General features: G+C 48.8%; 1 protein-coding gene across 1 annotated transcript; it reads left to right on the top strand.

Moving 5' to 3' along the window:
• The first annotated feature begins 1,621 nt into the window (after window positions 1-1,621).
• Window positions 1,622-8,074, top strand: HINT2 (histidine triad nucleotide binding protein 2). Its single transcript, XM_083575942.1, has 5 exons — window positions 1,622-1,728; window positions 3,896-4,039; window positions 5,369-5,473; window positions 7,279-7,351; window positions 7,913-8,074. The coding sequence occupies exons 1-5, from the start codon at window positions 1,666-1,668 to the stop codon at window positions 8,002-8,004; spliced, it is 477 nt and encodes a 158-aa protein (XP_083432068.1). The 5' UTR covers window positions 1,622-1,665; the 3' UTR covers window positions 8,005-8,074.
• The last annotated feature ends 17,058 nt before the right edge of the window (window positions 8,075-25,132 follow it).

Here is a 25,132-nt window from a genome sequence, read left to right as displayed (position 1 = left end):
CATTGCAAGTCGTCTTCAGTCAGTCCTGCTGGTGTTGTTAATTCTTTGCAACTGCCTTTTTGGAAAGTTTGATCATAATAATAATTTACTGTTGTTAGCTGCTCTGAGCTCGGCTTCGGCCGGGGAGGGCAGGATATAAATAAAATTTTATTATTTATTATTATTATAAATAATTCCTCTGCCCTTTCCAGCCTGGGTTGGACTAGATGACCCGCAGGGTCCCTTCCAACTGTACAGCTCTCTGCTTCAAAGGGCTGCTGCCTCCACCTGGCTCTGCCCCTTAAAAAAACCTTTCATTTATGGGGGCCGGGGGGGAGGGCTGGTCCACTTAGGGGGCCCCAGAGTGCTGCGAAGGATTTGACACCCCCTTCAAAGCAGGTCTTTCCAGGGCTGGGGGTCGGCTTCCACCTTCATTTCCTCCCCACCAACCCCCCCTCCCCGTGGCTCAGGCTGTGTAATGATGGCGCATAAGGAGAGCTGCCGGATCAGACCCAAGGGGACGCACCTTCCCTCTCCTTCCCAGTGGCCCTCATCTACAGATAGACTGCTTCTGGAGCTGGAGGTTCCTGAACGTAGGAAGAGCCTGCTTGCTGGATCAGGACCGGGGGGGGGCAATAAGTCCAGCCTCCTCTTCTCGCTCCGGCCAGCCAGTTGCCCCAAGGGGGGAGCCCTGCAAGGCGGATCCGAGCACACGGACAGCCCTCTCCCCTCCTGAGGTTTCCAGGAACTGGCATCTGGAAACATTTCTGCCTCTGAAAGAAACGGGAAGTTTTTAGCGTTCGATATTTTATTGCTTTATTATGAATAATAAGAATATTCTGTTGGGAGCCTCCCAGAGTGGCTGGGGAAACCCTGCCAGATGGGTTGGGTATTGACGCGCAGAGTTAATAATGCAGAGTTTGAAAGAATAAGGGCTTTACTGAGTTAAAATAAACTTCTTCATAAACAACATGGTTCCAAACAGTTTGACTGAGATTCCATACTCCTCACAACTGAGGCAGAGAACACAGAGAGAAAATGACTGCTAAGTATAAATATATTATTATTATTATTATTATTATTATTATTATTAGTGACGCAGCAGAGCCGCAGTGGCTGGTAGCCCCCGAGAGCCAGCTCCTCCACAAAAAGCCATCCAAGGCCCTCAGTGCCAGATTTACGTATAAGCCTAACAAGCTCTAGCTTAGGGCCCCACTCTCTTGGGGCCACCCCCAAAATTAAAGGAAATAACACCTGGATGTACATTTCCAAAATATAAGATAAAAACCAAGTACAACCGACATACAGCAACAGTGTTTTGTGTTGTGTAGGCTCCTATGATGTAAGTCAAGGGCCCCACCTGCTAGCCTGACCCCCAAAATATCACCAGTTTGCTCCTTTCTATATATAGGGTGCCTCCATTCTGCATGTGCAAATGACTTTAGGTCCAGAAATGACCATATGGCAATTTGTTGTTGACAAAGGACAGCTGGACATAGAAAGGGCCCCATTCCCTTCGGGAGCTGAGGGCCTCAATCCGGCCCTGCCCTGACTGCTTCCTGTGCAGGGAGTTCCGCAGGTTAACTCTGCGCCTCCTGCAGAGGTCTCGGGCCAGCGAAGGGTTAAGGACGGGGCGGGAGGACCCAGGCGTCCGAGGGGCGGGGCTCCGGCGGCAGCAGAGCGGGCATGGCGGCGGCGGCGCTGGCGCGGGGGGCGCTCCGACGAGGGCTGCTTGGACGGCTGCAGCAGGTACGGGGGCGCCGGACGCCTGGGTCCTCCTCCCGCCCCGTCGGGGCTCTCTCTCCTCGCCCACCCACCCCCGCCGCGCCCCCTGGGTCTTTTCTCCCGGGCGGAGGGGGGCACGAAGGTCGCCCCGTCCCGGCAGCCGGGGGTCCCCGCTGCTCCAGACCCGGGGGGCGGGGAGAGAGACCCCCTCACTTGGGGGCGACGTGGGTGGTCTGCCTTTCACTCTCGACGGGAAGCGTCTCTAACTCTCTCTCTCTCTCTCTCCGCCCCCCCCCCCCGAGGGAGACCTGGGCGGCTGCAGCGCCTCCAGCGGCGGACGGGAGGGGGCGCGCGCGGGCACGCGCGAGGGGAAGCGGGGGGCGCGCGAGGCTCATTTGTTGCATCTCTCTCCTGCAAGGAGCGCAAGGCGACCTGGGTGGTCCTCTTCCTCTTCCTCTTCCTCCTCCCCAGTTCACCCTCACATCCTGGCCCGCCCCCTCGTCCGCACAACAACCCCGCCAGGCAGAGCTGTCAACTTTCCCCTTTTTTATTTTATTTTTTAAAATAATTTTTATTAAATTTAATATATAAATTATAGTACAAACCACAAGATTTCATCACCTATACAAATTTTTTTTTGGACTTCCATCAGCACCTCTGATGATCCACCGTTTTCACCACTTCTTATGCATTTCTTAAGTTCATATTGCCTTTAATTATCTTAACTAATCATCCTCCCCTTTATCCATTTTTGCAATACTTCCAATACTTCTCCTCACAAAACTTCTTGCAAACCTACAAACGTGGTCTGATCATCACAGTTACTTTTCAAATAGTCGGTAAATTTACGCCAGTCTTCTGTGAATTTCTGGTCCCGCAGATTTCGAATCTTTCCTGTTAGTTTATCTAATTCTGCATAGTCCATTAATTTCATCCTCCATTCTTCTTTCATCGGTAATTCTTCTCGCTTCCATTTTTGTGCCAATAATATTCTTGCTGCTGTCATTGCATACAAAAACAACTTACATTCTTTTCCCTTTTTTTAAGGGAAATTCCCTTCTTCCGAATAGGACTCCTCGCAAGAAAAGGGAAAAGTTGACAGCTATGCTGAGAGGTGGGCTAGGCTGAGAGGAAGCACCTGCCCCCCCCCCCCAAGTTGCCCCATCAGCCTCCTGGCCATGGGGGGATTTGCACCCTGGTCCGGCGCTCTAACCACTAGGCCACCGCTGCCCCACGTGGGAAAGCAGTTTGGGCTGCGGGGTTCTGGCAGCCCCTGTCTGGAAGGAGGGTCTTCAGGGAGTGAGCCCAGGCCCTTCTGCATGCAAAGCAGCTGTCCCCCCCCCCCAAGGACCTCTAAGAGCTGGAAAAGGTTCAGAAAAGGTGACAAAGCTGCTGTGCGTGGATATGATTGAAATCAAATTGGTTTAAATCACGATTTATATCACGATTTAAATCACTACTCGGTAAGACTTGGTTTCAATCATATTTTCCAGAAAGACTCCTTCTTGCTGGTATAATCTTAATATTTACAACCTGATGAAGGTTTCCTTTTTGGAATAATAAAAATTCAGAGTGGTTTTTCCAGTTACAGCCAAAATTATCATTTCAGTTGTACTATTAGAAATACAAAGACAGAGAATTATGAAATTATTGTGAGGTTTAATAAGTTAACTGTTTAGATTTGAACAGCTTTCCTGCTGTACTTTATCGGAAGGAGAAAAATAATAATGTCCTTAATAACAATTTAAGCAATTTATTTAACTAAAACAATAACATGATAACATATGTATCCATGTTTGTTGACTGATGTGGTTAAACAATTTTTTAAAAAAACAACCTTAGACTGAGTTTTAGCACACATGAAAAACTTAAAACAAATCCTTATTTCCTGATGAATAGCCTTTGGACTATAATGTAATTTAAACAGAAAATCTTTGGAATGATTTTTCTTCCAAAAGCATTTCATTTTAAAATTCCAATTAAAATTTTAAAAATCCGTTAAAAAAAATATCATTTTGATCCATCCTGTGCTGTGCAGAGTGGGAGGAGAGGCTAGACTGCAAATGTGGGGGGTCTCAGAGGGCTCCCCCCCCTCCAGCCTCCATAGCCCTTAGCAGGAAGGCTTGCCCCCCCTCTGGAGACTGGCAAGGCCTTTGCCCACGGCAGCTGATGCCCCCCTGTCTGCCTGCAGCCGAGAGCGTTTTTGGCCACCCCAGGGCCCCCCGACAGGGAGGTGGAGAAGGCTCAGCGAGCGGCCGAGGGGTCCGGCCCCACCGTCTTCAGCAAGATCCTGGATGGCTCCGTCCCTGCCGACATCATCTACCAGGACGACCAGGTGGGTCCTGGGGGGGGGGCAGGGGCTAGGATTGTGCCAGGCTGGTGCGCCAGAACCATTTTTTCCTCTTTCTCTCTCTCTCTCTGAAATATTTTTAATTGGTTTTTACAATAACCAATTTAAAATAATGAAAAGAAAAGAAAACTTTTACCATATCCACATATGAGATTCTCTGAATCTTGTGACTTCCCCCGTCCCCTGCGTGGGTCCTTAAAATACATTTTCTAAGACTACATATCATTACGTTCTCTGCAGTTTTTATCTCTCTAAATTATCCATGTCTTTCATTTCTTTACAAGTTATTTTATTTTCCATTTTGTATTAATTAAATACATTCTTATTTTTTCACGTTCGTCTTTGCTCAAATGAGCTGTCGACCTCCCTCCCTCCCTCCTCATGGTTACCTTAATTCTTTTCTACATCATAGCATTTGTACTTTTTCCTGTTTACATTTCGTCCATATCAATTGTCATATTTTAAAATAACTATGTAAAAACATTCCAAAAAGAGTGGAGTAAATTCATACAATATTTGAAGGACAATTGCAAGCAATTAACAGCACCAGCAGGACTGACTTAAGAAGACTTGTAAAGTTTCTGGTACATACCTTTTTACAAGTTATTTTTAAAGCGCAGCTCAGGAGGGCCCGGCGTGCTCTGGTCCAGGGGTCATGAAGAGTCAGACGTGACTAAACAACAACGTGTCCGCCTCTTTGTGACCCCCTGGACCAGAGCACTCTCTTCTCACAAGGTGGCCAAAGTCTTGGAGCCTCAGCTTCAGGATCTGTCCTTCCAGTGAGCACTCAGGGCTGATTTCCTTCAGAACAGATAGGTTTGATCTTCTTGCAGTCCATGGGACTCTCAAGAGTCTCCTCCAGCACCAGAATTCAAAAGCATCCATTCTTCGGCGATCAGCCTTCTTTATGGTCCAGCTCTCACTTCCATACATCACGACTGGGAAAACCATAGCTTGAACTATACAGACCTATGTAGTTTTAACTTTAATTTTGTCCCACGTGGGGTTTTTTGAAATGCTCAGAGGAAATCTGATTGGTTTTTACAAACACTGTGTAAAAAGTTCTTTTGTGAATAAAATGACCTGGGCCAAGGGGTGGACAGATTATTATTGACACTTCCCCCCAGAGTCTTTCTGGTCAAGCCTTGTGTGTATTTTATTAATCGGAGTCCAATCCTTCCTTGCTTTTGGAACGCAACACTCTGCCCCTCTGGGGTCAGGCAAAGGAGGCCTGGCACCGGGTGCTTGAGGGTCGTGGGCACCCCCTCCCTCCCCCCCCACGGGGCTCCTGACTGCCCCCTCCCTTCTCCGCAGTGCGTGGCCTTCCGAGACGTGGCCCCCCAGGCTCCGGTGCACTTCCTGGTGATCCCCTGGCGCCCCATCCCCCGCATCAGCCGCGTGGCAGAGAGCGATGCCCAGGTGAGCGAGGGCAAGACCGAGGGCACCCCGGTTCCACCCCGAGGGGGGGTGGGCCAGCCCTGCTCAAAGGGGGGAGGGGGGAGAGGATCAATAGGGAACTGGCGTTCAGAGATCAGGGGCACGGACCAGAAACCCTCAGCCGTGGCACAGAAGTGAGAGGGCAGCTGTCTTGGAAATGATGATTTCATTAAGGAGAAATGCCAGGCCATCTAAAAGGAGCCTGAGGATTCTAGTCCTCATTAGAATCTCAAATTCTTGTAACAGTCTCTATTATGGCCATATTCCAGAGGGAGCGGTAAAAAGTGTCCCAGGTGAGGTGCCCTTTCTTTCCCATTTGTGGACCTCCACATGTAGTTTCCTTGGGGCAGGGACCTGCCTTTGCAATTTATTTCCTTACGCTCCTGCCAAACGTCACGGGCGCCAAGGGCCGGTGCCGGATTTACATATAAGCTAAACAAGCTCTAGCTTAGGGTCCCACTCTCTTGGGGCCCCCAAAAAATTAAAGGGGGAAAAAACTGGATGTCCATTTCCAAAATATAAGAGAAAAAACAAATGAAATAAAACCTACATACAGCAAATGGCTTTAGATACCTATTAGGTCCATAAATTACCATATAGCATATATTCAACAAACCTAACTCTGGCCCTGCCAAGGGCACATTATAAATGCTCAATGTGTCCAAAGCCCTTTCGTCCCTTATTTGAGGCTCCCCGTCTGTGGAATGCTATCCCCAGAGAAGTTCGCCTGGCACCTTCATTACACACCTTTAGGTGCCAGACAAAAACGTTCCTTTTTAACCAGGCCTTTGGTTGATCCAATTTACATCTTATGCCCTTTTAAAATGTGTTTTTTGGTGGGCGGAAGCTATTGGGTTGTTTTTATTTTTTATGTATTTTGTGGTTTTATATCTTGATTTTATTCTGTGAAACGCCCTGAGACCTCTGGGTATAGAGCAGTATATAAATTCAATAAATAATAAGAATATAGAATAAGAATTTATGTGGTTACAATATTTTTTTTAAGTGGAATGTATATAGAGAATGGGATGCGGGTGGTGCTGTGGGTTAAACCACAGAGCCTAGGACTTGCCAGTCAGAAGGTCAGCAGTTCGAATCCCCGCGACAGGGTGAGCTCCCGTTGCTCGGTCCCTGCTCCTGCCAACCTAGCAGTTCGAAAGCACGTCAAAGTGCAAGTAGATACATAGGTACTGCTCCAGCGGGAAGGTAAACGGCGTTTCTGTGCGCTGCTCTGGTTCGCCGGCTCTCTTGGCCAGTAAAGAGGATGAGCGCTGCAACCCCAGAATCGGTCACAACTGGACCTAATGGTCAGGGGTCCCTTTACCTTTATATAGAGAATACTTTTTAAAAAATATTGTAACGACATAAATTCTGTGCCAGGTTTGGATGGATTTTCTGCATGGAATGGGTGATAGTTACAGAGCCAAAACAACAGAGCATTTAGGAGAGATGAATCTTAGTGCGCAGTGAAAGGAAACTTAGGAACCACTAGAATTAGTGAAGAATTAACTCAGTTCTGGATGTCAGAAGTGTAAACTCTTTTTCGGATTACTCTTGGTTGAATACTACATATTTGATGTGTTTTTCTTTGTTGTGCTATGTTTTTTCTTTTAAAACCAACAAAGTATATACTGTAGAGATCTAGAGATCTAGATAGATAGATAAAATAAAAATCAATAAAGAATACGAATAAGAATCTGCCTGCAACGCAGAGGGTGGGTGGGGGTCCCGCCTGGCCCTGTGGGGTCTGAGCCACCCCCTGATCCCTTCCCCTCCCCTGTCCCCAGCTCCTGGGCCACCTGTTGCTGGTGGCCAGCAAGACAGCGAAGGCCGAGGGCCTGGAGGACGGCTACCGGGTGGGTGAGTAGCAGCCCAGAACACCAGCCCCCTGCCCCCCGCCCCGCGAAATCCTGCCCCTCTGCCCTGGGCTAGAGAGGGGGTTTGGTCCACTCTGGAGGCTGGCAGGAATCCTGTGTGTATCCCTCTGGCTGAAGACTCTCTGGGCCATCATCCTCCCGTGACCCCAGGATGCCTGAGCCCCCTTGGAGTCCGGGAAGTGATGCTGTGCCCCTCTGAATCCCGCATGCCTCTTGAGGGGGGCACCATCTCCCTGGGACAACCCTCGCTGGGTGCCCCAGCCCCCCTCCTCCTTTGACCTGGGCGACCACTGCATGCTGCCCTCTCTGCACAGCAGCCCTGCGAGGTAGACCAGGCTCAGAGAGAGGGACTGGATCCGCCAGGGGCCTAGGCTTGGCTTTCCTTCCCCCGAGTCGCCCCTCTGGAGCCAGATTGTGGGACTCCCTCCCTCCCCCTGGGCTGGGGCCCTTGCCTTGGGGCCCTGGGGCCCTTCTCCCCTGCACTCTCCCTGCAGCATCAGAGCTCCCCCCACCAATCATTCTTCCACCCTTTCTTCTCTTCCAGTGATCAACGACGGGAAGCAGGGGGCCCAGTCTGTCTACCACCTCCACCTCCACGTGCTGGGCGGGCGTCAGATGGGCTGGCCCCCCGGCTGAGTCCCCAGCCCCTCAGCTGGGCCACAAGGGAGCCACCCTGGAATAAACGAACAGCAGCCCTGGGACTCGGTCGGCGTGGTCTTTGCTTCGTGTGGGTCCTGGGGGCGCCTGCTTCCCCCCCTTTTAGGGACGGGTCCTTCTCCCTAGGGTAGCTGGGGCTTCACCTGGCTCACAGTTCCTGCTCTTCCCCCCAGAGAAGGGTGCAGAAACAGATAATGATGGAGCTGTGGAGTCGGGAGGGACCCTCGAAGGTCCTCAGTCCAACCCCCAGCAATGGGACTTCGCACTCTTTCCCTGCTGCAGGAGCACCCTTTGCCCGGATCTGATCCCACGGAGACTCTGAGCTTAGGGAAACCAAAAAGCGACGTTTATTGCAAGAATTGCATGCTGGATAGGAAAGATCCCCCCTTGCAATTTTATGAGAAAAACCTGCTCCTTTTCCCTTCATGGGGTACCCAGGAGCCACTATAGAGTTCTTAAGTGGATTCCCTATCAGTAAGAGAAAATAACAGAGGCCAACCAGAAAATATTGAGAAGCAAAGCAGCTAATAAGCCTGATCTTTATTAAACTCTTGCAACAGGGTCTTTCACTCCCCACACATAGGAGGGAGGAGGAACCCAGAACACTGGTGTGCAAGTCTTTATATAGATTTTTGAAATTGCCTCCCCTGTAGCCATTAGGTCCAGTCGTGACCTACTCGGGGGTTGCGGCGCTCATCTCGCTTTATTGGCCGAGGGAGCCGGCGTACAGCTTCCGGGTCATGTGGCCAGCAGGACTAAGCCGCTTTTGGCAAACCAGAGCAGCACACGGAAACGCCGTTTGCCTTCCCGTCAGAGCGGCGCCTATTTATCTACTTGCACTTTGACGTGCTTTCGAACTGCTAGGTTGGCAGGAGCAGGGACCGAGCAATGGGAGTTCACCCCGTCATTGCGGGGATTAGAACCGCCGACCTTCTGATCATCAAACCCTAGACTCTGTGGTTTAACCCACAGTGCCACCCGCTCAAGACCACCCCCCAAAAAACATCAGCCATACATCACAGAAAGAGGTGGTCTCCAGCAGAAATTTGAGAGTGTTGCTTCTCTCCTTTCAGCCAAGATACCTGATAAGGCCTTACCTGATTGTCTTTTCTGGGTAGCCTGGTCATTTCTTGGAGATGCTAAATACTTAGTCCCTAAATCTCTTGCGCATATTCAGAGTGTGCTCAGTGCAACAGATATTTGCCAGACTGTATTTACAGGGAGGTGTAAGCAGCCCCCACAGTCCAAAGACCACTGGAAAGCTTTCCCCATTTCCTTCCTCCTTGCAGAGAAATATTTGAGGTCCATTTGGGAGTCAAAATGGCTTCAGGATTCTCCTGTACTATTTCAGACACGTGGTTTGTGTACTTATGTGTGTGTTTGCCTTGTACATTTATGAAGATTTAATTTATATATTTGAGACCTTAAATTCTGATAACCCATTCAGGGGAGATGCTGCTCCTCTGAGCCAGGCTTGTTCTTGCATCTCAGTCAGAGAGAGGCAAAAGACGTCTTTCTCCTCTCCCTCCCGTGGCTTCAAATATCTTTTTTTTTTTTTTTATATAATATTTTTATTTTTCCATATAAACACAATACAACAAACATAAACATACAAAAACAAAAACAAAACAAAAAACATGTATCATTTCATATCCTAATTTCATATCCTATCTTCCCCGACTTCCTCATGCCTCCCCTTTCTGTATTCCAAATTCTTATCGATTGTTCAGCAAATCTTCCCTTATTTTAATTTAGATTTAGACTATTCTTCCTTATTCTCCTTGTCATAACCATTGCTAATAGTAACCATTTACTTTCCAATCCAACATCATTCTAACTTTCATTAACTTTGTAATATTTCTTTAAATAGTCCTTGAATTTTTTCCATTCTTCTTGCGCTGCTTCTCTTCCCTGGTTTCGGATTCTGCTCGTCATTTCTGCCAGGCCCATATAGTCTATCACCTTCATCTGCCATTCTTCCAGTGTGGGTAGTTCTCGCGTCTTCCAGTACTTCGCAATGAGTATTCTAGCTGCTGTTGTAGCATACATAAAGAAAGTTATATCCGTCTTTAACACCCCTTGGCCGACAATACCCAAGAGAAAGGCCTCTGGTTTCTTGGGGAAAGTATATTTAAATACCTTTTTAAGTTCATTATAGATCATTTCCCAGAATGCCTTAATCTTCGGGCAAGTCCACCAAAGATGAAAAAATGTACCTTCAGTTTCTTTACATTTCCAACATTTATTATCAGGCACATGGTAAATCTTTGCAAGCTTGACTGGGGTTATGTACCACCTATATATCATTTTCATAATGTTTTCTCTTAAGGCATTACATGCCGTAAATTTCATCCCGGTGGTCCACAACTTTTCCCAATCAGCAAACAAAATATTATGACCAATGTCCTGAGCCCATTTGATCATAGCTGATTTAACCGTTTCATCTTCTGTATTCCATTTCAGCAGCAAATTGTACATTTTTGACAAGTTCTTAGTACTGGGTTCTAACAGTTCTATCTCCAATTTTGATTTTTCCACCTGGAAGCCAATTTTACTGTCCAGTTTAAACGCTTCATTTATTTGATGATAGTGGAACCAGTCTCTCACCTTCCCTTTTAATTTCTCAAAACTCTGCAATCTCAATTTGTCCCCTTCCTTTTCCAAAATTTCCCAGTATCTTGGCCACTTGGACTCCATATTTAACTTTTTAACTGCCTTAGCTTCCATTGGCGACAGCCACCTTGGAGTTTTATTTTCCAGCAAGTCTTTATATCTGACCCAGACATTTAATAGTGCTTTTCTGACAATATGATTTTTGAAACTTTTATGTGCTTTAACCTTGTCATACCACAAATATGCATGCCACCCAAAAATGTTATTAAAACCTTCCAAATCCAAAATGTCTGTATTTTCAAGAAGTAGCCATTCTTTCAGCCAGCAGAAAGCTGCCGCTTCATAGTAAAGTTTAAAGTCTGGCAGGGCAAACCCCCCTCTTTCCTTTGAATCCGTTAATATCTTAAATTTAATTCTGGGCTTTTTGCCCTGCCAGACAAATTTAGATATGTCTTTTTGCCACCTCTTGAAACAATCCATTTTATCAATTATTTGCAATGCTTGGAACAAAAACAACATTCTTGGCAATACATTCATCTTTATAGCTGCAATACGGCCTAACAAGGAAAGCTTTAAGTTGGACCAAATCTCCAAATCTTTTTTCACTTCTCTCCAAGTTTTTTCATAATTATCTTTAAACAAATTCACATTTTTAGCTGTCATATTTATACCCAAATATTTCACTTTTTTAACCACAGTTAACCCTGTCTCATTCTGGAACCTTTCCTTTTCTATCTGTGTCAAATTTTTCTCCAAAACCTTTGTCTTAGACTTATTCAATTTAAATCCTGCCATTTGACCAAACTCTTGAATTATTTCCAAAACTCTTTTCGTGCTAGCTTCTGGCTCTTGTAATGTAAGTACTAAGTCATCTGCAAATGCTCTCAGTTTATATTGTTTAGCTCCGACCTGAATCCCTTTAACCAACTGGTCCCTCCTAATCATATTAAGCAAAACCTCCAGGACCGATATAAAAAGTAATGGGGAAATAGGGCACCCCTGACGTGTCCCTTTTTCAATCTTGAACTCTTCTGTAACCACATTATTTACAATTAGTTTGGCTTTCTGTTCAGAGTATATTGCACCTATACCATTCTCAAACCCTTGGCCTACCCCCATCCCCCGGAGGTTCTTCAACATAAAACTCCAAGAAATGTTGTCAAAGGCTTTCTCGGCATCCACAAATATCAAAACAGCTTTAGTGTTTATGTTCACTTCCAGCTTTTCCAAAATGTCAATTATATTCCTTACATTGTTCGATAAATGCCTTTTTGGGAGAAAGCCCGCTTGGTCCCCGTGAATCTCCTCCATCAAAACTCTTTTCAGTCTCTTTGCTAAAATATTAGCAAAGATTTTGTAATCCACATTCAATAACGAGATGGGTCGGTAGTTTTTAAGTTGGGTCTTTTCAGTCTCTGTCTTTGGTATAAGTGTAATGTAGGCCTCTCTCCACGTATCGGGTGCCCTTTTCCCCTTCATAATCTCATTGCAGACTTCCTTCAAAGGTTGTATCAACCCTTCCTTCAAAACTTTGTAATATTTGGAAGTCAGTCCATCCGGTCCGGGGGATTTGCCCAGCGTCATGCCTTGAATGGCATCTTCTATTTCTTGTGCTGATATCTCCTGATTCAATATTGTCTTACTTTCTTGCGAAACCTTTTTCAGCCCATTTTCCTCGAGGAACTGTTGTATGTCCATTTCTTTCTGCGGCCCTTGTGTGTAAAGTTGTCTAAAGTAGTTCTGAAAACAATTCCTAATTTCCGCTGGGTTGCTTATGTTTTTCCCTTCCACTTCTATATTTGTTACCGTGTTGAGTTTTTGTCTCTTCTTTATTTGCCAAGCCAGTAACTTGCCACATTTATCAGCAGATTCAAAGGTCTTTTGTCTCATTTGTTTAATTTTCCACTCTAATTCTTGATTCATCAGTTCCATATATTGTGTTTGATGAAATTTGATTTCTCTTAAAATCTCTTGGGATTTTGGCTTTGATCTTAATTGTTTTTCCCCTTCTTTTATCTTTTCCAAAATTCTCTCCTTCTTCTCATTTTGCTTTCTCTTCTTTAAAGTATTTTGCTGAATCAAAAACCCTCTCATCACGGCTTTGCTTGCGTCCCATACTATTCTTTTTTCTACTTCAGACCTTAAGTTGATTTCAAAGTAGTCTTTCAAGGTTTTTTGGGCCTTCTTGCAGATCTCCTCATCTCTGAATAAGGTGTCATTCATTCTCCATCTGAAGGAACCAGTTGTTGTTTGCCTCATCACCATCTTTACAGCATTATGGTCGGAGAAAGTTTTTGGGCAGATTTCTACTTTTTTTATGTTCGGAGCCATACTGCTAGTCACCCAGATTTGGTCAATCCTTGTCCATGTCATTTTAGCTTCAGAAAAGAAGGTTCCCTCTCTTTCTAATGGGTGTTTTGTTCTCCAAATATCAATCAAGTCCATATTGTCAGTCATTTCAAAAAAAGTCTTTGGTAGTCTTCCATCTTTTGTTATTACCTGTCTTTGTGCCTTGTCCATATTTGTTGAAACTACTCCATTCATATCTCCCATCAAAATTAAGTTGTAATCCATATGGTCCATCAAGATTTCATGCAACTTCTTAAAAAATTCAGCTTTCCCTTCGTTTGGTGCATAGATTCCCACTATCAAATACTTCTCTCCTTGGGATTGAATTTCAATTGCCAAATATCTTCCTTGATCATCTTTAAAAATTTGTTTCGGTTGCAATTTTTCTTTTGCATAGATCACCACTCCTCTCTTTTTTACTGTGTCTGAGGATATAAATTCCTGTCCCAGTCTTTTATTTATTAGTAATTTTCTGTGTGCTCTTGTCACATGGGTCTCTTGTAGGCAAATCAAGTCCAATTGGTCTTTCTTTAAGGCATGAAATATACTTTTTCTCTTCCTGGGAATGTTTAAGCCGTTACAATTCCAGGTTAGAAGTTGCAGAGCCATGATGGGATTATTTACTCCTTCCTCCTACAGCTCCCTGTTTTTGTTCCTCGTCCGTCGGTGGTCCGTGGCTTCAAATATCAAAGCCAAAGAGCAAAATATTAAAACTCATCCACCTTTCCTGGACTCCCCAAGGACCTTACTCTTGAGTAGCAGCCTTTTTCTTGCCCCTCTCCCAGGCATATTTCCTTTTACCCCCTCGAGTGGTCTGCCTCCGGCTGCCCACCTGTCCCTACAGGTTCCCCTTGGCAATCTCATCCCGTCCCCAGGGGGCACAAGAAGCCCCTTGGCCAGGATATGTGTCATCCCCCCCCCAACACGCCATGGATCTTTCTCTCCCTTGATCTTTGAGCCTTGGGGTATTTTGGAGGTTTCCCCTGCAATTCCCCCCAATGAGCAGACAGGAAAATTGCCCCCCTCATCTGAGAGGCAGCAGTCTGGACACAGAGCCCAGGACCACGAAGTCCGATTCCTTCTCGAAGGTGTCCTGGTCTGGTCCCCACATCTGAAGAGGAAAGTGTGGGGCTGGGAGTGAAACAGAAGAGGGGGGGCGAAAGGATTCAGGGCAGGCAGGGAAAGCTACCGCCATTGCGAAGACTGATAGAGTGGGACCTGCTACTTGGAGAAAGGAGACCCCTGTGTTTCTCTCATGTAAAGATGGCCTGGGGAGGGGGCTTAGCCAGTGAAACTGACGGGCAGGGGGGTGGTGACGGCCAGGAACCGAGATGGCTTTGCAAAGGGGACTGGACATCTCCATGGAGGAGGAGCAAGAAGGCTGCCGATGGCTGTTAGCTCACGACAAGCCTCCAGGCGCAGGCGCAGTCTATCCCTGAATGCCAGTTCCCAGAGGCCTTTGCCACAGGAGACTTTTGCCCTGCTTCTGGGCTTTTGCAGGCATCAGAGTGACCACCCTGGGAAGCAGGAGGCCGGATTAGATGGTCCCAAGTGGGTCTGAATCATCTTGGCTCATCCCCATTAAGGTTTTCTGCTTCCGGAGCTTCAGTCTCTGCAAGGCCCAGGAGCTGCCCAGTTTCCACTTCTGTGGGGCCGTTCTGCCTTTGGCCAGCGAGGGGCACTGCTTGCCCTCCAAGTGAAATTCATATCAGGTGAGCTCCCAGTCAGTAGGGTGAGCTGAGAGGTGGCCTTGGGCCTCCCTGAGGGGCCACAGCACCCAAGGGGGCAGGCGTGAGATCAGAAGCACAAAACCAGACATCAGCCCCACCTGGGGGCAGACTTTCTGCAAACATTGTGGAACAAATCAAGCTGGGATGGCCCAAGTGGGTGGGTCCTTTTGCCCTTCTAGAGCTGTCACTCCCCTCTGGGGAGGGTGCCAGTCTGGGTCTGTGCTGTGGGAATGCCCAGGGGATCCTTTTCCGGATGTGCTGTCAGTTATTTGTCAGCCACAGTTGCCCCCAGACCCTCGTCTGAAGATCTGGGGGACTTCTCCATCCTGAACAGCAAGTCATTCAGCTGCTGCTGTCCTGCGGTTGCCAGAGTAGGTCCCTCTCCCTGTCTCTCTCACAGGTGTGTACCTGGCTGTGTGAAAGGTAAAGGGACCCCTGACCATTAGGTCCAGTCGTGACCGACTCTGGGGTTGTGGCGCTCATCTCGCTTTACTGGCCAAGGGAGCCGGCGTACGGCTTCCGGGTCATGTGGCCAGCATGACTAAGCCGCTTCTGGCGAACCAGAGCAGCGCACGGAAACGCCGTTTACCTTCCCGCCGGAGCGGTACCTATTGATCTACTTGCACTTGACGTGCTTTCGAACTGCTAGCTTGGCAGGAGCAGGGACCGAGCAACAGGAGCTCACCCCGTCATTGCGGGGATTCGAACTGCCGACCTTCTGATTGGCAAGTCCTAGGCTCTGTGGTTTAACCCACAGCACCACCCATGTCCCACCTGGCTGTGTACATACACACCCACACGAATCTTTGTTCACAGCAAGCGGCTCAAGAAAGGTCAGCGAGGCAAATGACCCCTTTGGATGGAGGGAGGGCAGCAGAGGCTGCTTCACACCAGCTTCATGACCAGAAGGCGAGGCCACCATCTGTCATGTGCGTCTAACCAGGGGTGAGGAGGCCTGCCTTGCCTGCAGTGGCATAGTGGGGCACAGGGGTGGTTGCCCCGGTCGCAAAATTTGTTAGGGGCGCAAAATTTCAGTGCCTGGTGCTGCCTCAACATAGCTACTTGGCTGTTGAAAACAGCTTCTCCAGGAAGAGACCTCAATAGACAACGGAAATACTTTTCTTATCTCTACTGCTAGGATCTTGCAGTTGAATGCACATGCGCACTCTGACCGGTTCCCTTCTTCCCAACCCGCTTTGCATGGCCCTGAGCGCCGGCAACCTGCGCTACACCACTGCTTGCCCAGGGAGTCCTGCTCCCCTCCCCAGGCTCAACGTGGTGTTAGAAGGTGGATGGGAGTGAAAGGAGCCATCAGCTCCGTATCTGCGTCCTACATTGACCGGGGGGGGGGGTGCACCCCACAGGGTCTTGGGCAGAGAAAGGTCTTTCCCAGTCCGGGGGGGGGGGAGCATGCTTCATCCAAGGTGTGGGCTGAGATCCAAAACCTGGGCGTTTATTTTGTTGCGTTTTATCCTAATACATTGTACACCACCATGATAGACAGATAGATAGATTATAAATACATAAATTTTATTTTAAGGGCCTTAAAACCTTTTTTTGTCATGGCCTTTGAGGGCTAAGCTATCTCAACTGGACATAGTTTATAAGCTAAGTGGCTTATTCTTTCCTTGAAAGGGGCTCTGGTCTGAGTACCCTGGATGGAAATGGATATTTTAGACATTCATTGATTTTATTGCTGGGTTTTATGGATTTCCATTGTGTATGCTTGGGAAATGATTTGAGAGGCAGTTTTGTCTTAAAGGTGGTTGGGAAAGTCAAATGAGTAATAGTGATAAAACCTCACATTTTGCTTTGTTAATGGTAGTGGGATAGGAAGCCGTTGTCCTAATCTGATCATAAACAAAGTGTTATTTTTCCAATTCGTTCATTGCCCCAGACAGAGCAGGTGCTGTAGTTCAAACTTACAAGCAAGTTAATATATATATATAAAAATTAGATTTTAAAACTTAGCCGCCACAGTGAATTAAACATTGTAACAATATTAAAAACATCTCCATTGCCAGCTATACTTGAGAGCCACCCAGGCAGAGTCTTCCTAAGAACCAAAACATTTCAGCCTTGGAGTGCAGGAAGGAAAGCCAAGGTCTTGGGTCCAAATAACGTTTACTCAGAGGAGATGCACTGAAATGAATGGAGCTCAGTTTACTATGTCTAGTAGTCCCGATGGGTCTGCTCTGCTTGGGACCAGCACAGGATGCGGCCCAAGATGCAGCGCATGGAACAAATGGACCAGGTGGCCCCCAGAGTCGCTTCTATTACCAGAAAATAGGGAGGGGGTGCCTTTTCCAACTCTACAGTTCCATGAAATGTGCTGTGTCTTTCTTGATCAGCCCAGAGGCCCAACTAGCCCAGCATTTCTGTTTTTGGGGATCACCAGGTGCCCCCCAAAAAGCAAAGGAGGCCTGAGGGAGACATGCACCCAGTATCTGGCCCCGGCCTCTGCTGCCTTGACCCCACTGAGTGGGGTCCCAAATCTCCTCTCTGTGGAGGAGCCACGAGATGGGGGGCGTCGGAGTATAGGGGTGACTGGCTGAATCTGAGGGGGGGGCCAGGGCGCAGACACAGCAGCAGTGACGAATCCTGTAGAAAACACAACTAAAAGCAGTTTAGAAACTTGCTCCAAAGAACTTGCATGCAGGCCGATGGGCCCCCGTTTGCGTGGAGATGCCCGGAATCCATCGAGGGGGGAAGGCGAAGCGGGGCTCCTGCGCAGTCCCTTGAACAGCCCAACTTTGCCATGAGGCCCCCCATTTGCTGACCCGCCCCCCTCGTTCCTTGCTGAGGGTTTGCCAAGCGTGCCTTCCTCTTAACATGTTTCTCCTTTGCATCTTGAGTTCGAGTTTCTTCAAAACCCATGCGCCCTACGTGGGGCTACCTTTGTAGGTGACCCGGAAACTGCAACTAATCCAGAATGCAGCAGCTAGACTGGTGACTGGGAGCGGCCGCCGAGACCACATAACACCAGTCCTGAAAGACCTACATTGGCTCCCAGTACGTTTCCGAGCACAATTCAAAGTGTTGGTGCTGACCTTGAAAGCCCTAAACGGCCTCAGCCCAATATACCTGAAGGAGCGTCTCCACCCCCATCGTTCTGCCTGGACACTGAGGTCCAGCTCCGAGGGCCTTCTGCCGATTCCCTCCCTGCGAGAAGCTAAGTTACAGGGAACCAGGCAGAGGGCCTTCTCGGTAGTGGCACCCGCCCTGTGGAACGCCCTCCCTTCAGATGTGAAGGAAATAAGCAGCTATCTCATCTTTAAAAGACATCTGAAGGCAGCCCTCTTTAAGGAAGTTTTTAATACTTAATGCTGTATTGTTTTTAACACTCAATTGGAAGCCGCCCAGAGTGGCTGGGGAAACTCAGCCAGATGGGCGGGGTATAAATAATAAATTATTTATTATTATTATTATTATTATTATTATCATTATCATCATCATCATCATCATCATCATCATCCATTTCTCCTCCCGCTTTGGTCTCTGCCCCCACCTGCGGATAGTTGCTCAGAGGCGGGTGCGCCCGCAGACCGAGGAAGGTGCCCCCCTTCTGCTCTTGAAGCGAGAGACACCCCCGAAGCTGGTGGCAAGGAGTTCCGCAGGTCGACGCGCGGCACCAAGCGCTCTTCCCTTTGGCCGGGAGGTCTGGAGGGTCCGCGCTCTGCGGGGCAGGAGTCGCGCCTCGGTCCCTCTTTCTTTAGCCCCGCCAGCCCCCCCCCCCCGACGCTGCAGGCGCGCGGAGCCGTCGGGGCCCCGGAGGGACAAGGCTGGCTCTCTTCCCCTCGCCTGGCCTCACCCGCCGCCTAATTTTAGCTGGTGGTGCCCAGGCCTGGCCCTGCCTGGCACGGGCGCGCGGTGGGCCGGGCGGGGTCTCGTCGGGGGTCCGGGAAGGGAGCAGCCCGGCCAGAGAATGCCCCGCTTGTTCCCACCGGGAAGGCGGGCGGGCGGCGCGCCAAGCGGGCGCCAGGTGGCGCTGCGGAGCCGGGTCCGCTTTGCTCTGCCTTGCAAAGGGGGCGAATGCAAACCGGACGGGGGGGCCCGTAGAGCCCCCTTTCCTGCCTCTATTAATAATAATTCGCCTCCGCCTCCAACTCAGGACTGCCCCGGAGCACGGCTCAAAGCTGCGTGGGTCAGAGTCGGGCCATCGGCCTCTTTAGCTGTCGTCTTCTCTGGCGACTCCTCCTAGGCAAGTAAGATGGTCTTCCATGAACACGGTCTTAGCAATCTATAAAACAAAGGAAAAACTAAAACATAAACTCAACATCACAATTAAAGCAAAAGACACATTACATGGTTAACTAATCAATACAGTATTTATAATCTTATCTTCTTTGGCGATCACTCGTAGCCGAGTAAGATTGTCTTCCATGAACACGGTCTTAATTAATGTGTCTGTAAGTGACTGTGAAGACAGAAGTGCCTGGCGTGCTGTGGTCCAGGGGGTCACGAAGAGTCGGACACGACTAAACAACTAAACAACAACAACAAAGTGACTGTGGAGGCCAGTTCTGGATCCACACTTCCTTCCACAGTAGGGACATTGGTTTCCAGGTGGGAGTTGATCCTGGTGAGGGTTTGCCAAGCGTGCCTTCCTCTTAGCACGTTTCTCCCTTGCGTCCTGAGTTCGAGTGTCTTCAAAGCCCAGGACACCTTTGGTCAAGGCTGTTCTCCAACTGGAGCGCTCACAGGCCAGTGTTTCCCAATTGTTGGTGTTTATACTACATTTTTAAATATCTACCTTGAGAGCACCTTTAAACCTCTTTTGTTGACCACCAGCATTACGCTTTCCATTTTTAGGTTTGGAATAGAGTAGTTGCTTTGGAAGACGACAATCAGGCATCCAAACAACATGACCAGTCCAATGAAGTTGATGTTGAAGAATCATTGCTTCAACACTGGTGATCTTTGCTTCTTCCAATACATTGATATTAGTTCACCTGTCTTCACAAGTGAATGTGTAAAAATTTTCAGATACACCACTGATGGAATCTTTTGAGGAGTTGGAGATGGCGTTTATAAGTGGTCCACATTTCACAAGCATCCAGTAAGGTTGGTAGTACAATAGCTTTGTAAACAAGTATTTTGGTTTCCGTGCAAATGTCCTAGACCTCAAACAATCTGCACATCAATCGGGAGAAAGCCACACTCGCAGAGCTCAGGCTATGCTGGATTTTGGCATCAATGCTGGCTCTTGTGGAAAGATAACTGCCCATGTAGGAGAAATGATTGGCATTTTCCAACATTACACCATTGAGTTGGATTTGTGGTGCTGCAAGGGGGTTATTTTGTACTTGTTTGTGCAGCACTTTGGTTTTTTGGATGTTGAGTGATAGGCCATGCTTTCTGTAAGCTTCTGTGAAGATATTTAGGATGGTTTGGAGGTCATCTGAGCGTGCGCACACTACGTTGTCATCAGCATACTGCAGCTCTATGACGGAAGTTATGGTAACCTTACTCTTTCCTTTCAGCCTGCTCAGATTAAAGAGCTTTCCATCTGTTCGATATATGATTTCTACTCTGGTGGGGACTTTCCCTTTGACAAAGTCTAGGATCATGGCAATGAAAATAATAAATAGAGTTGAGACAATAACACAATCTGTTTAACGTCTGATCCCACTGTAAATGGTTCACTTTGAGAGCCATTGTTATCTGTGATTGTTGCTGTCATATTACCATGAAGGAGCAGAAGAATGTTCACAAATTTATCTGGGCAGCCAATTTTCAGAAGGACAGCCCACAGGGCATTAAGATTTTAAGTGTCAAAGGCCTTAGTCAGGTTGATAAACGCCGTATACAGGGGTTGGTTGGGCTCTCTGCATTTCTCTTGAAGCTGTCAAGCGGTGAGAATCATGTCCACTGTCCCCCTAGAAGGTCGAAAACCTTTTTGGGATTCAGGAAGGGTCGCCTTGGATAAAGTTAGGAGACGGTAGATGCACCGTCTGTGCTTCTGAAGGAGACCGTGAGCTCTGCCATGAACCTCCTTTTGCAGAGGCAGCCTATCTGTAGATACTAGTTGCTGAGGGACAACAGCAAGAAGGGCTGGTTGGCTTCCTTGAAGCCCTGACCAGCCACTGGGCAAACAGGGTGAGTGCTGCTGGCCTGGGGGGGGGCACTTGGCCAGATGTTGTTCTGTGAGGTGTGAGCCAAGGCCAGCTAAAACGGTAGAGTTGGGAGGGGCGGTGAGGGTCATCTAGTCCCACCGCCTGCAATGCAGGAATCCTTTGCCCAATGTGGGGCTTGCCTGAGATTAAGAGTCTCATGCTATCCCAGATGCCTCAGAACATCAGAGGAACCTGCTGGATCTCGCCCAGCCTCCTGCTCTCCCTGAGGCTGACCAGACGCTCATTACAGGAAACACACAAGCAGCACCCCAGACCAGGAGCAGCACTTTCCCCTCCATGGCTTCCAGTTGTGGAGACAGAGCATCAGCCGCTGTGGCTCCCAGCCTTCGAGATCCCTCTGCCCCATGAATTTTTCCCATCCTCTTTAGCACCCCATCCTTCATCACTGCCTTTCTAAACATGCTTAGAAAACGTCAAGATTGTGCAATAATAATTGCACTGTACACTTCTAAATCTAAACCTGCATATTGTAGCGTTTCACACACATGTTGTCACCTCAGTCCTGCCTTTTTCACTATCTGACAAACAATTGCAGAGTTTCCGGTCTCCTTCTGCTTTTAATTCTGCCTTCTCTGAGCCCATGAGGATCATTTTAGCCTGCTGAGGACGCCTCAAGATTTGTTCTCGCAAGCCCAGGTTGAAGGCTCATTTCTCCGCTTCCTTCCAGCAGAAATCCTGACCTAGGAGACATTTTGCTGCTGCCATCAGGAAGCGATCGATGTGCAACCTTTTAGAAGTAAAAATAGGCCCTCGTGGGCCAGGCCGGTTTTCTCTGGCTTCTGCCAGGCACTGAGCAAAGGGAAGCCACAGTTCACCTCTGGAGCGGCTGTGTGGTTCTTCCTTGAGGAGAAGCCGGGGGGGTATTGCAGAGACTCCCCAGGACCTCCCACTGCCTGCAGATCTTGGGGTGGAGGGCAGGGGGATTATAGGAAATTGCCTTTATAGAAAGGCAGGCCCTTGGTCAATTGAGCTGAGTATCCTTCATACTGAGTAGCAGAGACTTCGGGTAGAGTTGGAAGGAACCCCCAAGGAACATTTAGTCCAGGCATCCCCAAACTCGGCCCTCCAGATGTTTAGGGACTACAACTCCCATCAGGACCAGTGGTCAGGGATGATGGGAATTGTAGTCCCAAAACATCTGGAGGACTGAGTTTGGGGATGCCTGATCTAGTCCAACCCCATGTTCTCTGGGGCAGCCAGGACACCATCTGCAAATTGGGGGAGGGGGGAGTAGAGCTAAAAAATACAAGAGGGGTTAGTGACACACAGACTTAAAGGGGCCACAGCAGAATCACCCCAGCCCTGAAGAGCCCTGGAAGCAGTGGGGTTGCAGCCAGAGCCAGGCAAGCGAGAGATGCCCCCCCCCCCGCTCAGCTGCCCACAGTCCAAGGCCAGGCCCTGACAGCCACCGAGATGTCTGGGAGCAGCTGAGGCTACCAAGGGAGAACTCCGCCCCCACCCCCTCCAGTCTCCTTTGGGGACGTGCGTCATCCCTGGTGGGCTGTTAGGAGTTTCCTAATGAAAGGCAAACAGTCCCCCCTCCAGCGTGGGCACACACACATACACACAGAGACGCCCATTGCCAAGCCCCATCGGTCATTGACTCCTCCAGCCAAAGTCAACAAATAGCAAAGCCCTGAGCACACGGTGGGGGCAGGGAGAGGCCTGAAGGAGCTGCCTGTGCAAGAGAAGTGGGGATCCAAGGGCCCCCAGAGGTCAACCCAAAGGGAGACTTCACGGCCTGGGGGGCTTGGAGGGCTGCCCTCCAGCAGCTCTCCCTGGTGAGGCTCTCCAAGGCTGGCTCCATTTGCACCCTCCTGATGCACAACCCTCCTGGTGCATCCAAAATTATGGAATTACATCTTCAGGAGAAGAACAGGCTCAGGAGTAAATTCTTCGGACACCTGGAGTACCTGAAGGGGTGGGGTGGTGCCTGGTATGCCTCCTCCTTTGGGCAACTCCTGCAGCTGAGCTGGTGCCAACGTCTTGCTCCGCTTTCCCTTGGCAGCTTGGAAGAGGGAGGGCTGGTCGTCTGGGCAGCCCAGGACCTCTAAACACAAGCTTGCACCCTGGGGTGGTCAGTTGGGTGCTGCAAATGCAGCCAACACAATGCAGGAGGCAGGAGGTACAAGTTACCGGTCTCTGCAGCCACAGCAGCCGCTGTGATTCCCCAGCCCCCAGAGGCACACTCCATTGTCTCTCGAGACAGATGGATGCCAGCAACAGAGGGGGAAGGGATCCCCATCCAGTCCAACCCCTTGTAATTCAGGAACCACGACGGAAGCATCAAAAATCTCCCATGAAGGAGAGTCCTTTCCCTTTTGAGCGAGTCCCCTGCCCCACAGGCAGACCCCCAAGTGCTGTGTGTGGGTTTAAGGTTCCTTAACTCGAAGCTGGAAAGGGCACAAAGGGTGCTGGGGGGTGGGTGCTTTGAAAGAGTGGCGTGAGTGACAAGGAGTGGCTGCTTCTCCCCACTCACCAGCTGTCTCTTGAGATCCCAAAGCCACACATGGACCCCCTCCCCCTTTTGGCTCAGGTGGTCCTGCAGTCCGAGCTAGAGACACCCGTGGGGGGCTGGCAGGGGGCTTGCTTGTTTATGCACAGCGCCCAGGACAGGGGTTGGTGTTTTATGGTCATTGAACTGGGAGAACAATGGCAGAGGTGGAGGAAGAGTGAACTTCTTGTGGCTCCTGTCCTTGTAGACAAGAGACTCCCCTCCATCCCAGAGAGGGCTTTCCAGGTGCGAGACTTCAGAGCCCTGGGCTGGCGTGGCCTGCTTTGCAGTGGCCCCTTGGTGCAAGCAGGCAAGCCTCTGCCAGGGCCACTTCCTCCCAGGGAGAACCTGCAGGCCCAGACCTGGACTTCTCCTCCCGCCATCCCACTTTCGTGGCGCACACAGGGCGCGCGAGGGAGCAGCCTCAGAAGCAAGGGCTGAGCCAGGGAGCCTCGGAGACCTCCTTGTGCCAGGCCAGCTGCCTCCTCCTCCTCCCGGCCCACAGCAGAGGAAAAGCGGCTGCTTCAGGCTCTGCAGACCACATTTCCCCAGCAGGGCCAGGCCAGGCTATTCTTAGTCCCACAGGCCTGGGGGGTCCAGAGTGCAGCAGCAGCAGCAGCAGCAACAGGCTCCTCCACCAGGCACACAATTGACTGCCAAACAGCTGCCCTTGCCTCCCCCACCGCCCCCAGGCTGCAAGTGGGGCTGCCTGGCCTCTCCACCAGGCTGGGCACAATTGGGAGACGGGTGGAGTTTCCAGAACTCTCTTTCTAGGCTCCATTAAAACAACAACAAAAACCCAGCCATCATTTTTCATGACGTGCACACATGCAATCAATCAGCAGGAGCCAGAGGCAGCTTTGCCATACTTGTCCTGTTAATTGGGGGGGGGGTCTTTCCAGCAAGAATCACATGGGAGCCCCCATTTTGGCCTCTAAATATGGCTGACATTCTGCTGCAAGGGCAGAAGCCTCTGTCACTCTCCTGCCATTTGAAATATTTGCATAAATAGTTTTTATTGTTTTACACCATGATGTCAGTGTTTGCTGTGCCTTAAGCAGCTGAATTGCAGCTGGGGGGGGGCTTTCAAAGTGGGGCACCTTAAACTCTGGCAATGCCTGTCTGGCACCGTGGGGCTGTCACCCACCAATTAGCTTGCTCTGATTTTAAAAAGGCTCTTACGACTGTTTTATTCTGATGGGCATTTCTTATGTTGGAGCCCTGAGTGCATTTTTATTTAGTTTTGCTCAGCTGTTGATTGTGGTGATATTTTTTATTGATTTTACGGAAAAAATACAAAAGGGTGTCTGTCAATACAGAGATTATAAATGTAACCATTATAACAAATGCAGGAATTCTGCACCCTTTCCCCTATTGTGGCTTCAATATTTCTAACAGATTTTCTCAGTAGCATAATATATAATATATTACATAAAATTGCTCCCTATTTCAGGCATTAGTGGGTGCAAACTAGGTTAATTTTTTTTAAGGGAAACATTAATAACATAGAGCAGTGCATGGTGCTGTTTTATGCTGCTGTTTTCACTTGGTGCTTTTTAAATCAGGTCTGGCACCTTTTCTGTTGTGATTTGTAGTTCTGTTTGTAAGTTGCCTTGAGTCTGATTTTGTCATAGAGAGGGTGGGCTGTGGGTGTCCTAATTAAAAAAAGAATAATAAGCATAACACAAATTGTGAACTGCTTTGTGTGACTGAAAGTAAAAAATATAATATTGTGGTGGTGGGGAGGGCTGGGAATGCCCCACTCCTGCCTGGCCTGGAAGTGC

This window comes from Podarcis filfolensis (assembly GCF_964270895.1).
Source record: "Podarcis filfolensis genome assembly, chromosome: 11".
NCBI lineage: Eukaryota > Metazoa > Chordata > Lepidosauria > Squamata > Lacertidae > Podarcis > Podarcis filfolensis.
This window is presented reverse-complemented; position numbering and strand designations above follow the sequence as displayed.

Excerpts from the sequence above, each read along its gene's own strand:
- HINT2 (XM_083575942.1), top strand. The coding sequence starts at position 1,666 with ATGGCGGCGGCGGCGCTGGCGCGGGGGGCGCTCCGACGAGGGCTGCTT. Across the intron at positions 1,729-3,895 it reads TGCTTGGACGGCTGCAGCAG|CCGAGAGCGTTTTTGGCCAC; the intron begins GTACGGGGGCGC and ends GTCTGCCTGCAG. Across the intron at positions 4,040-5,368 it reads TCATCTACCAGGACGACCAG|TGCGTGGCCTTCCGAGACGT; the intron begins GTGGGTCCTGGG and ends CCTTCTCCGCAG.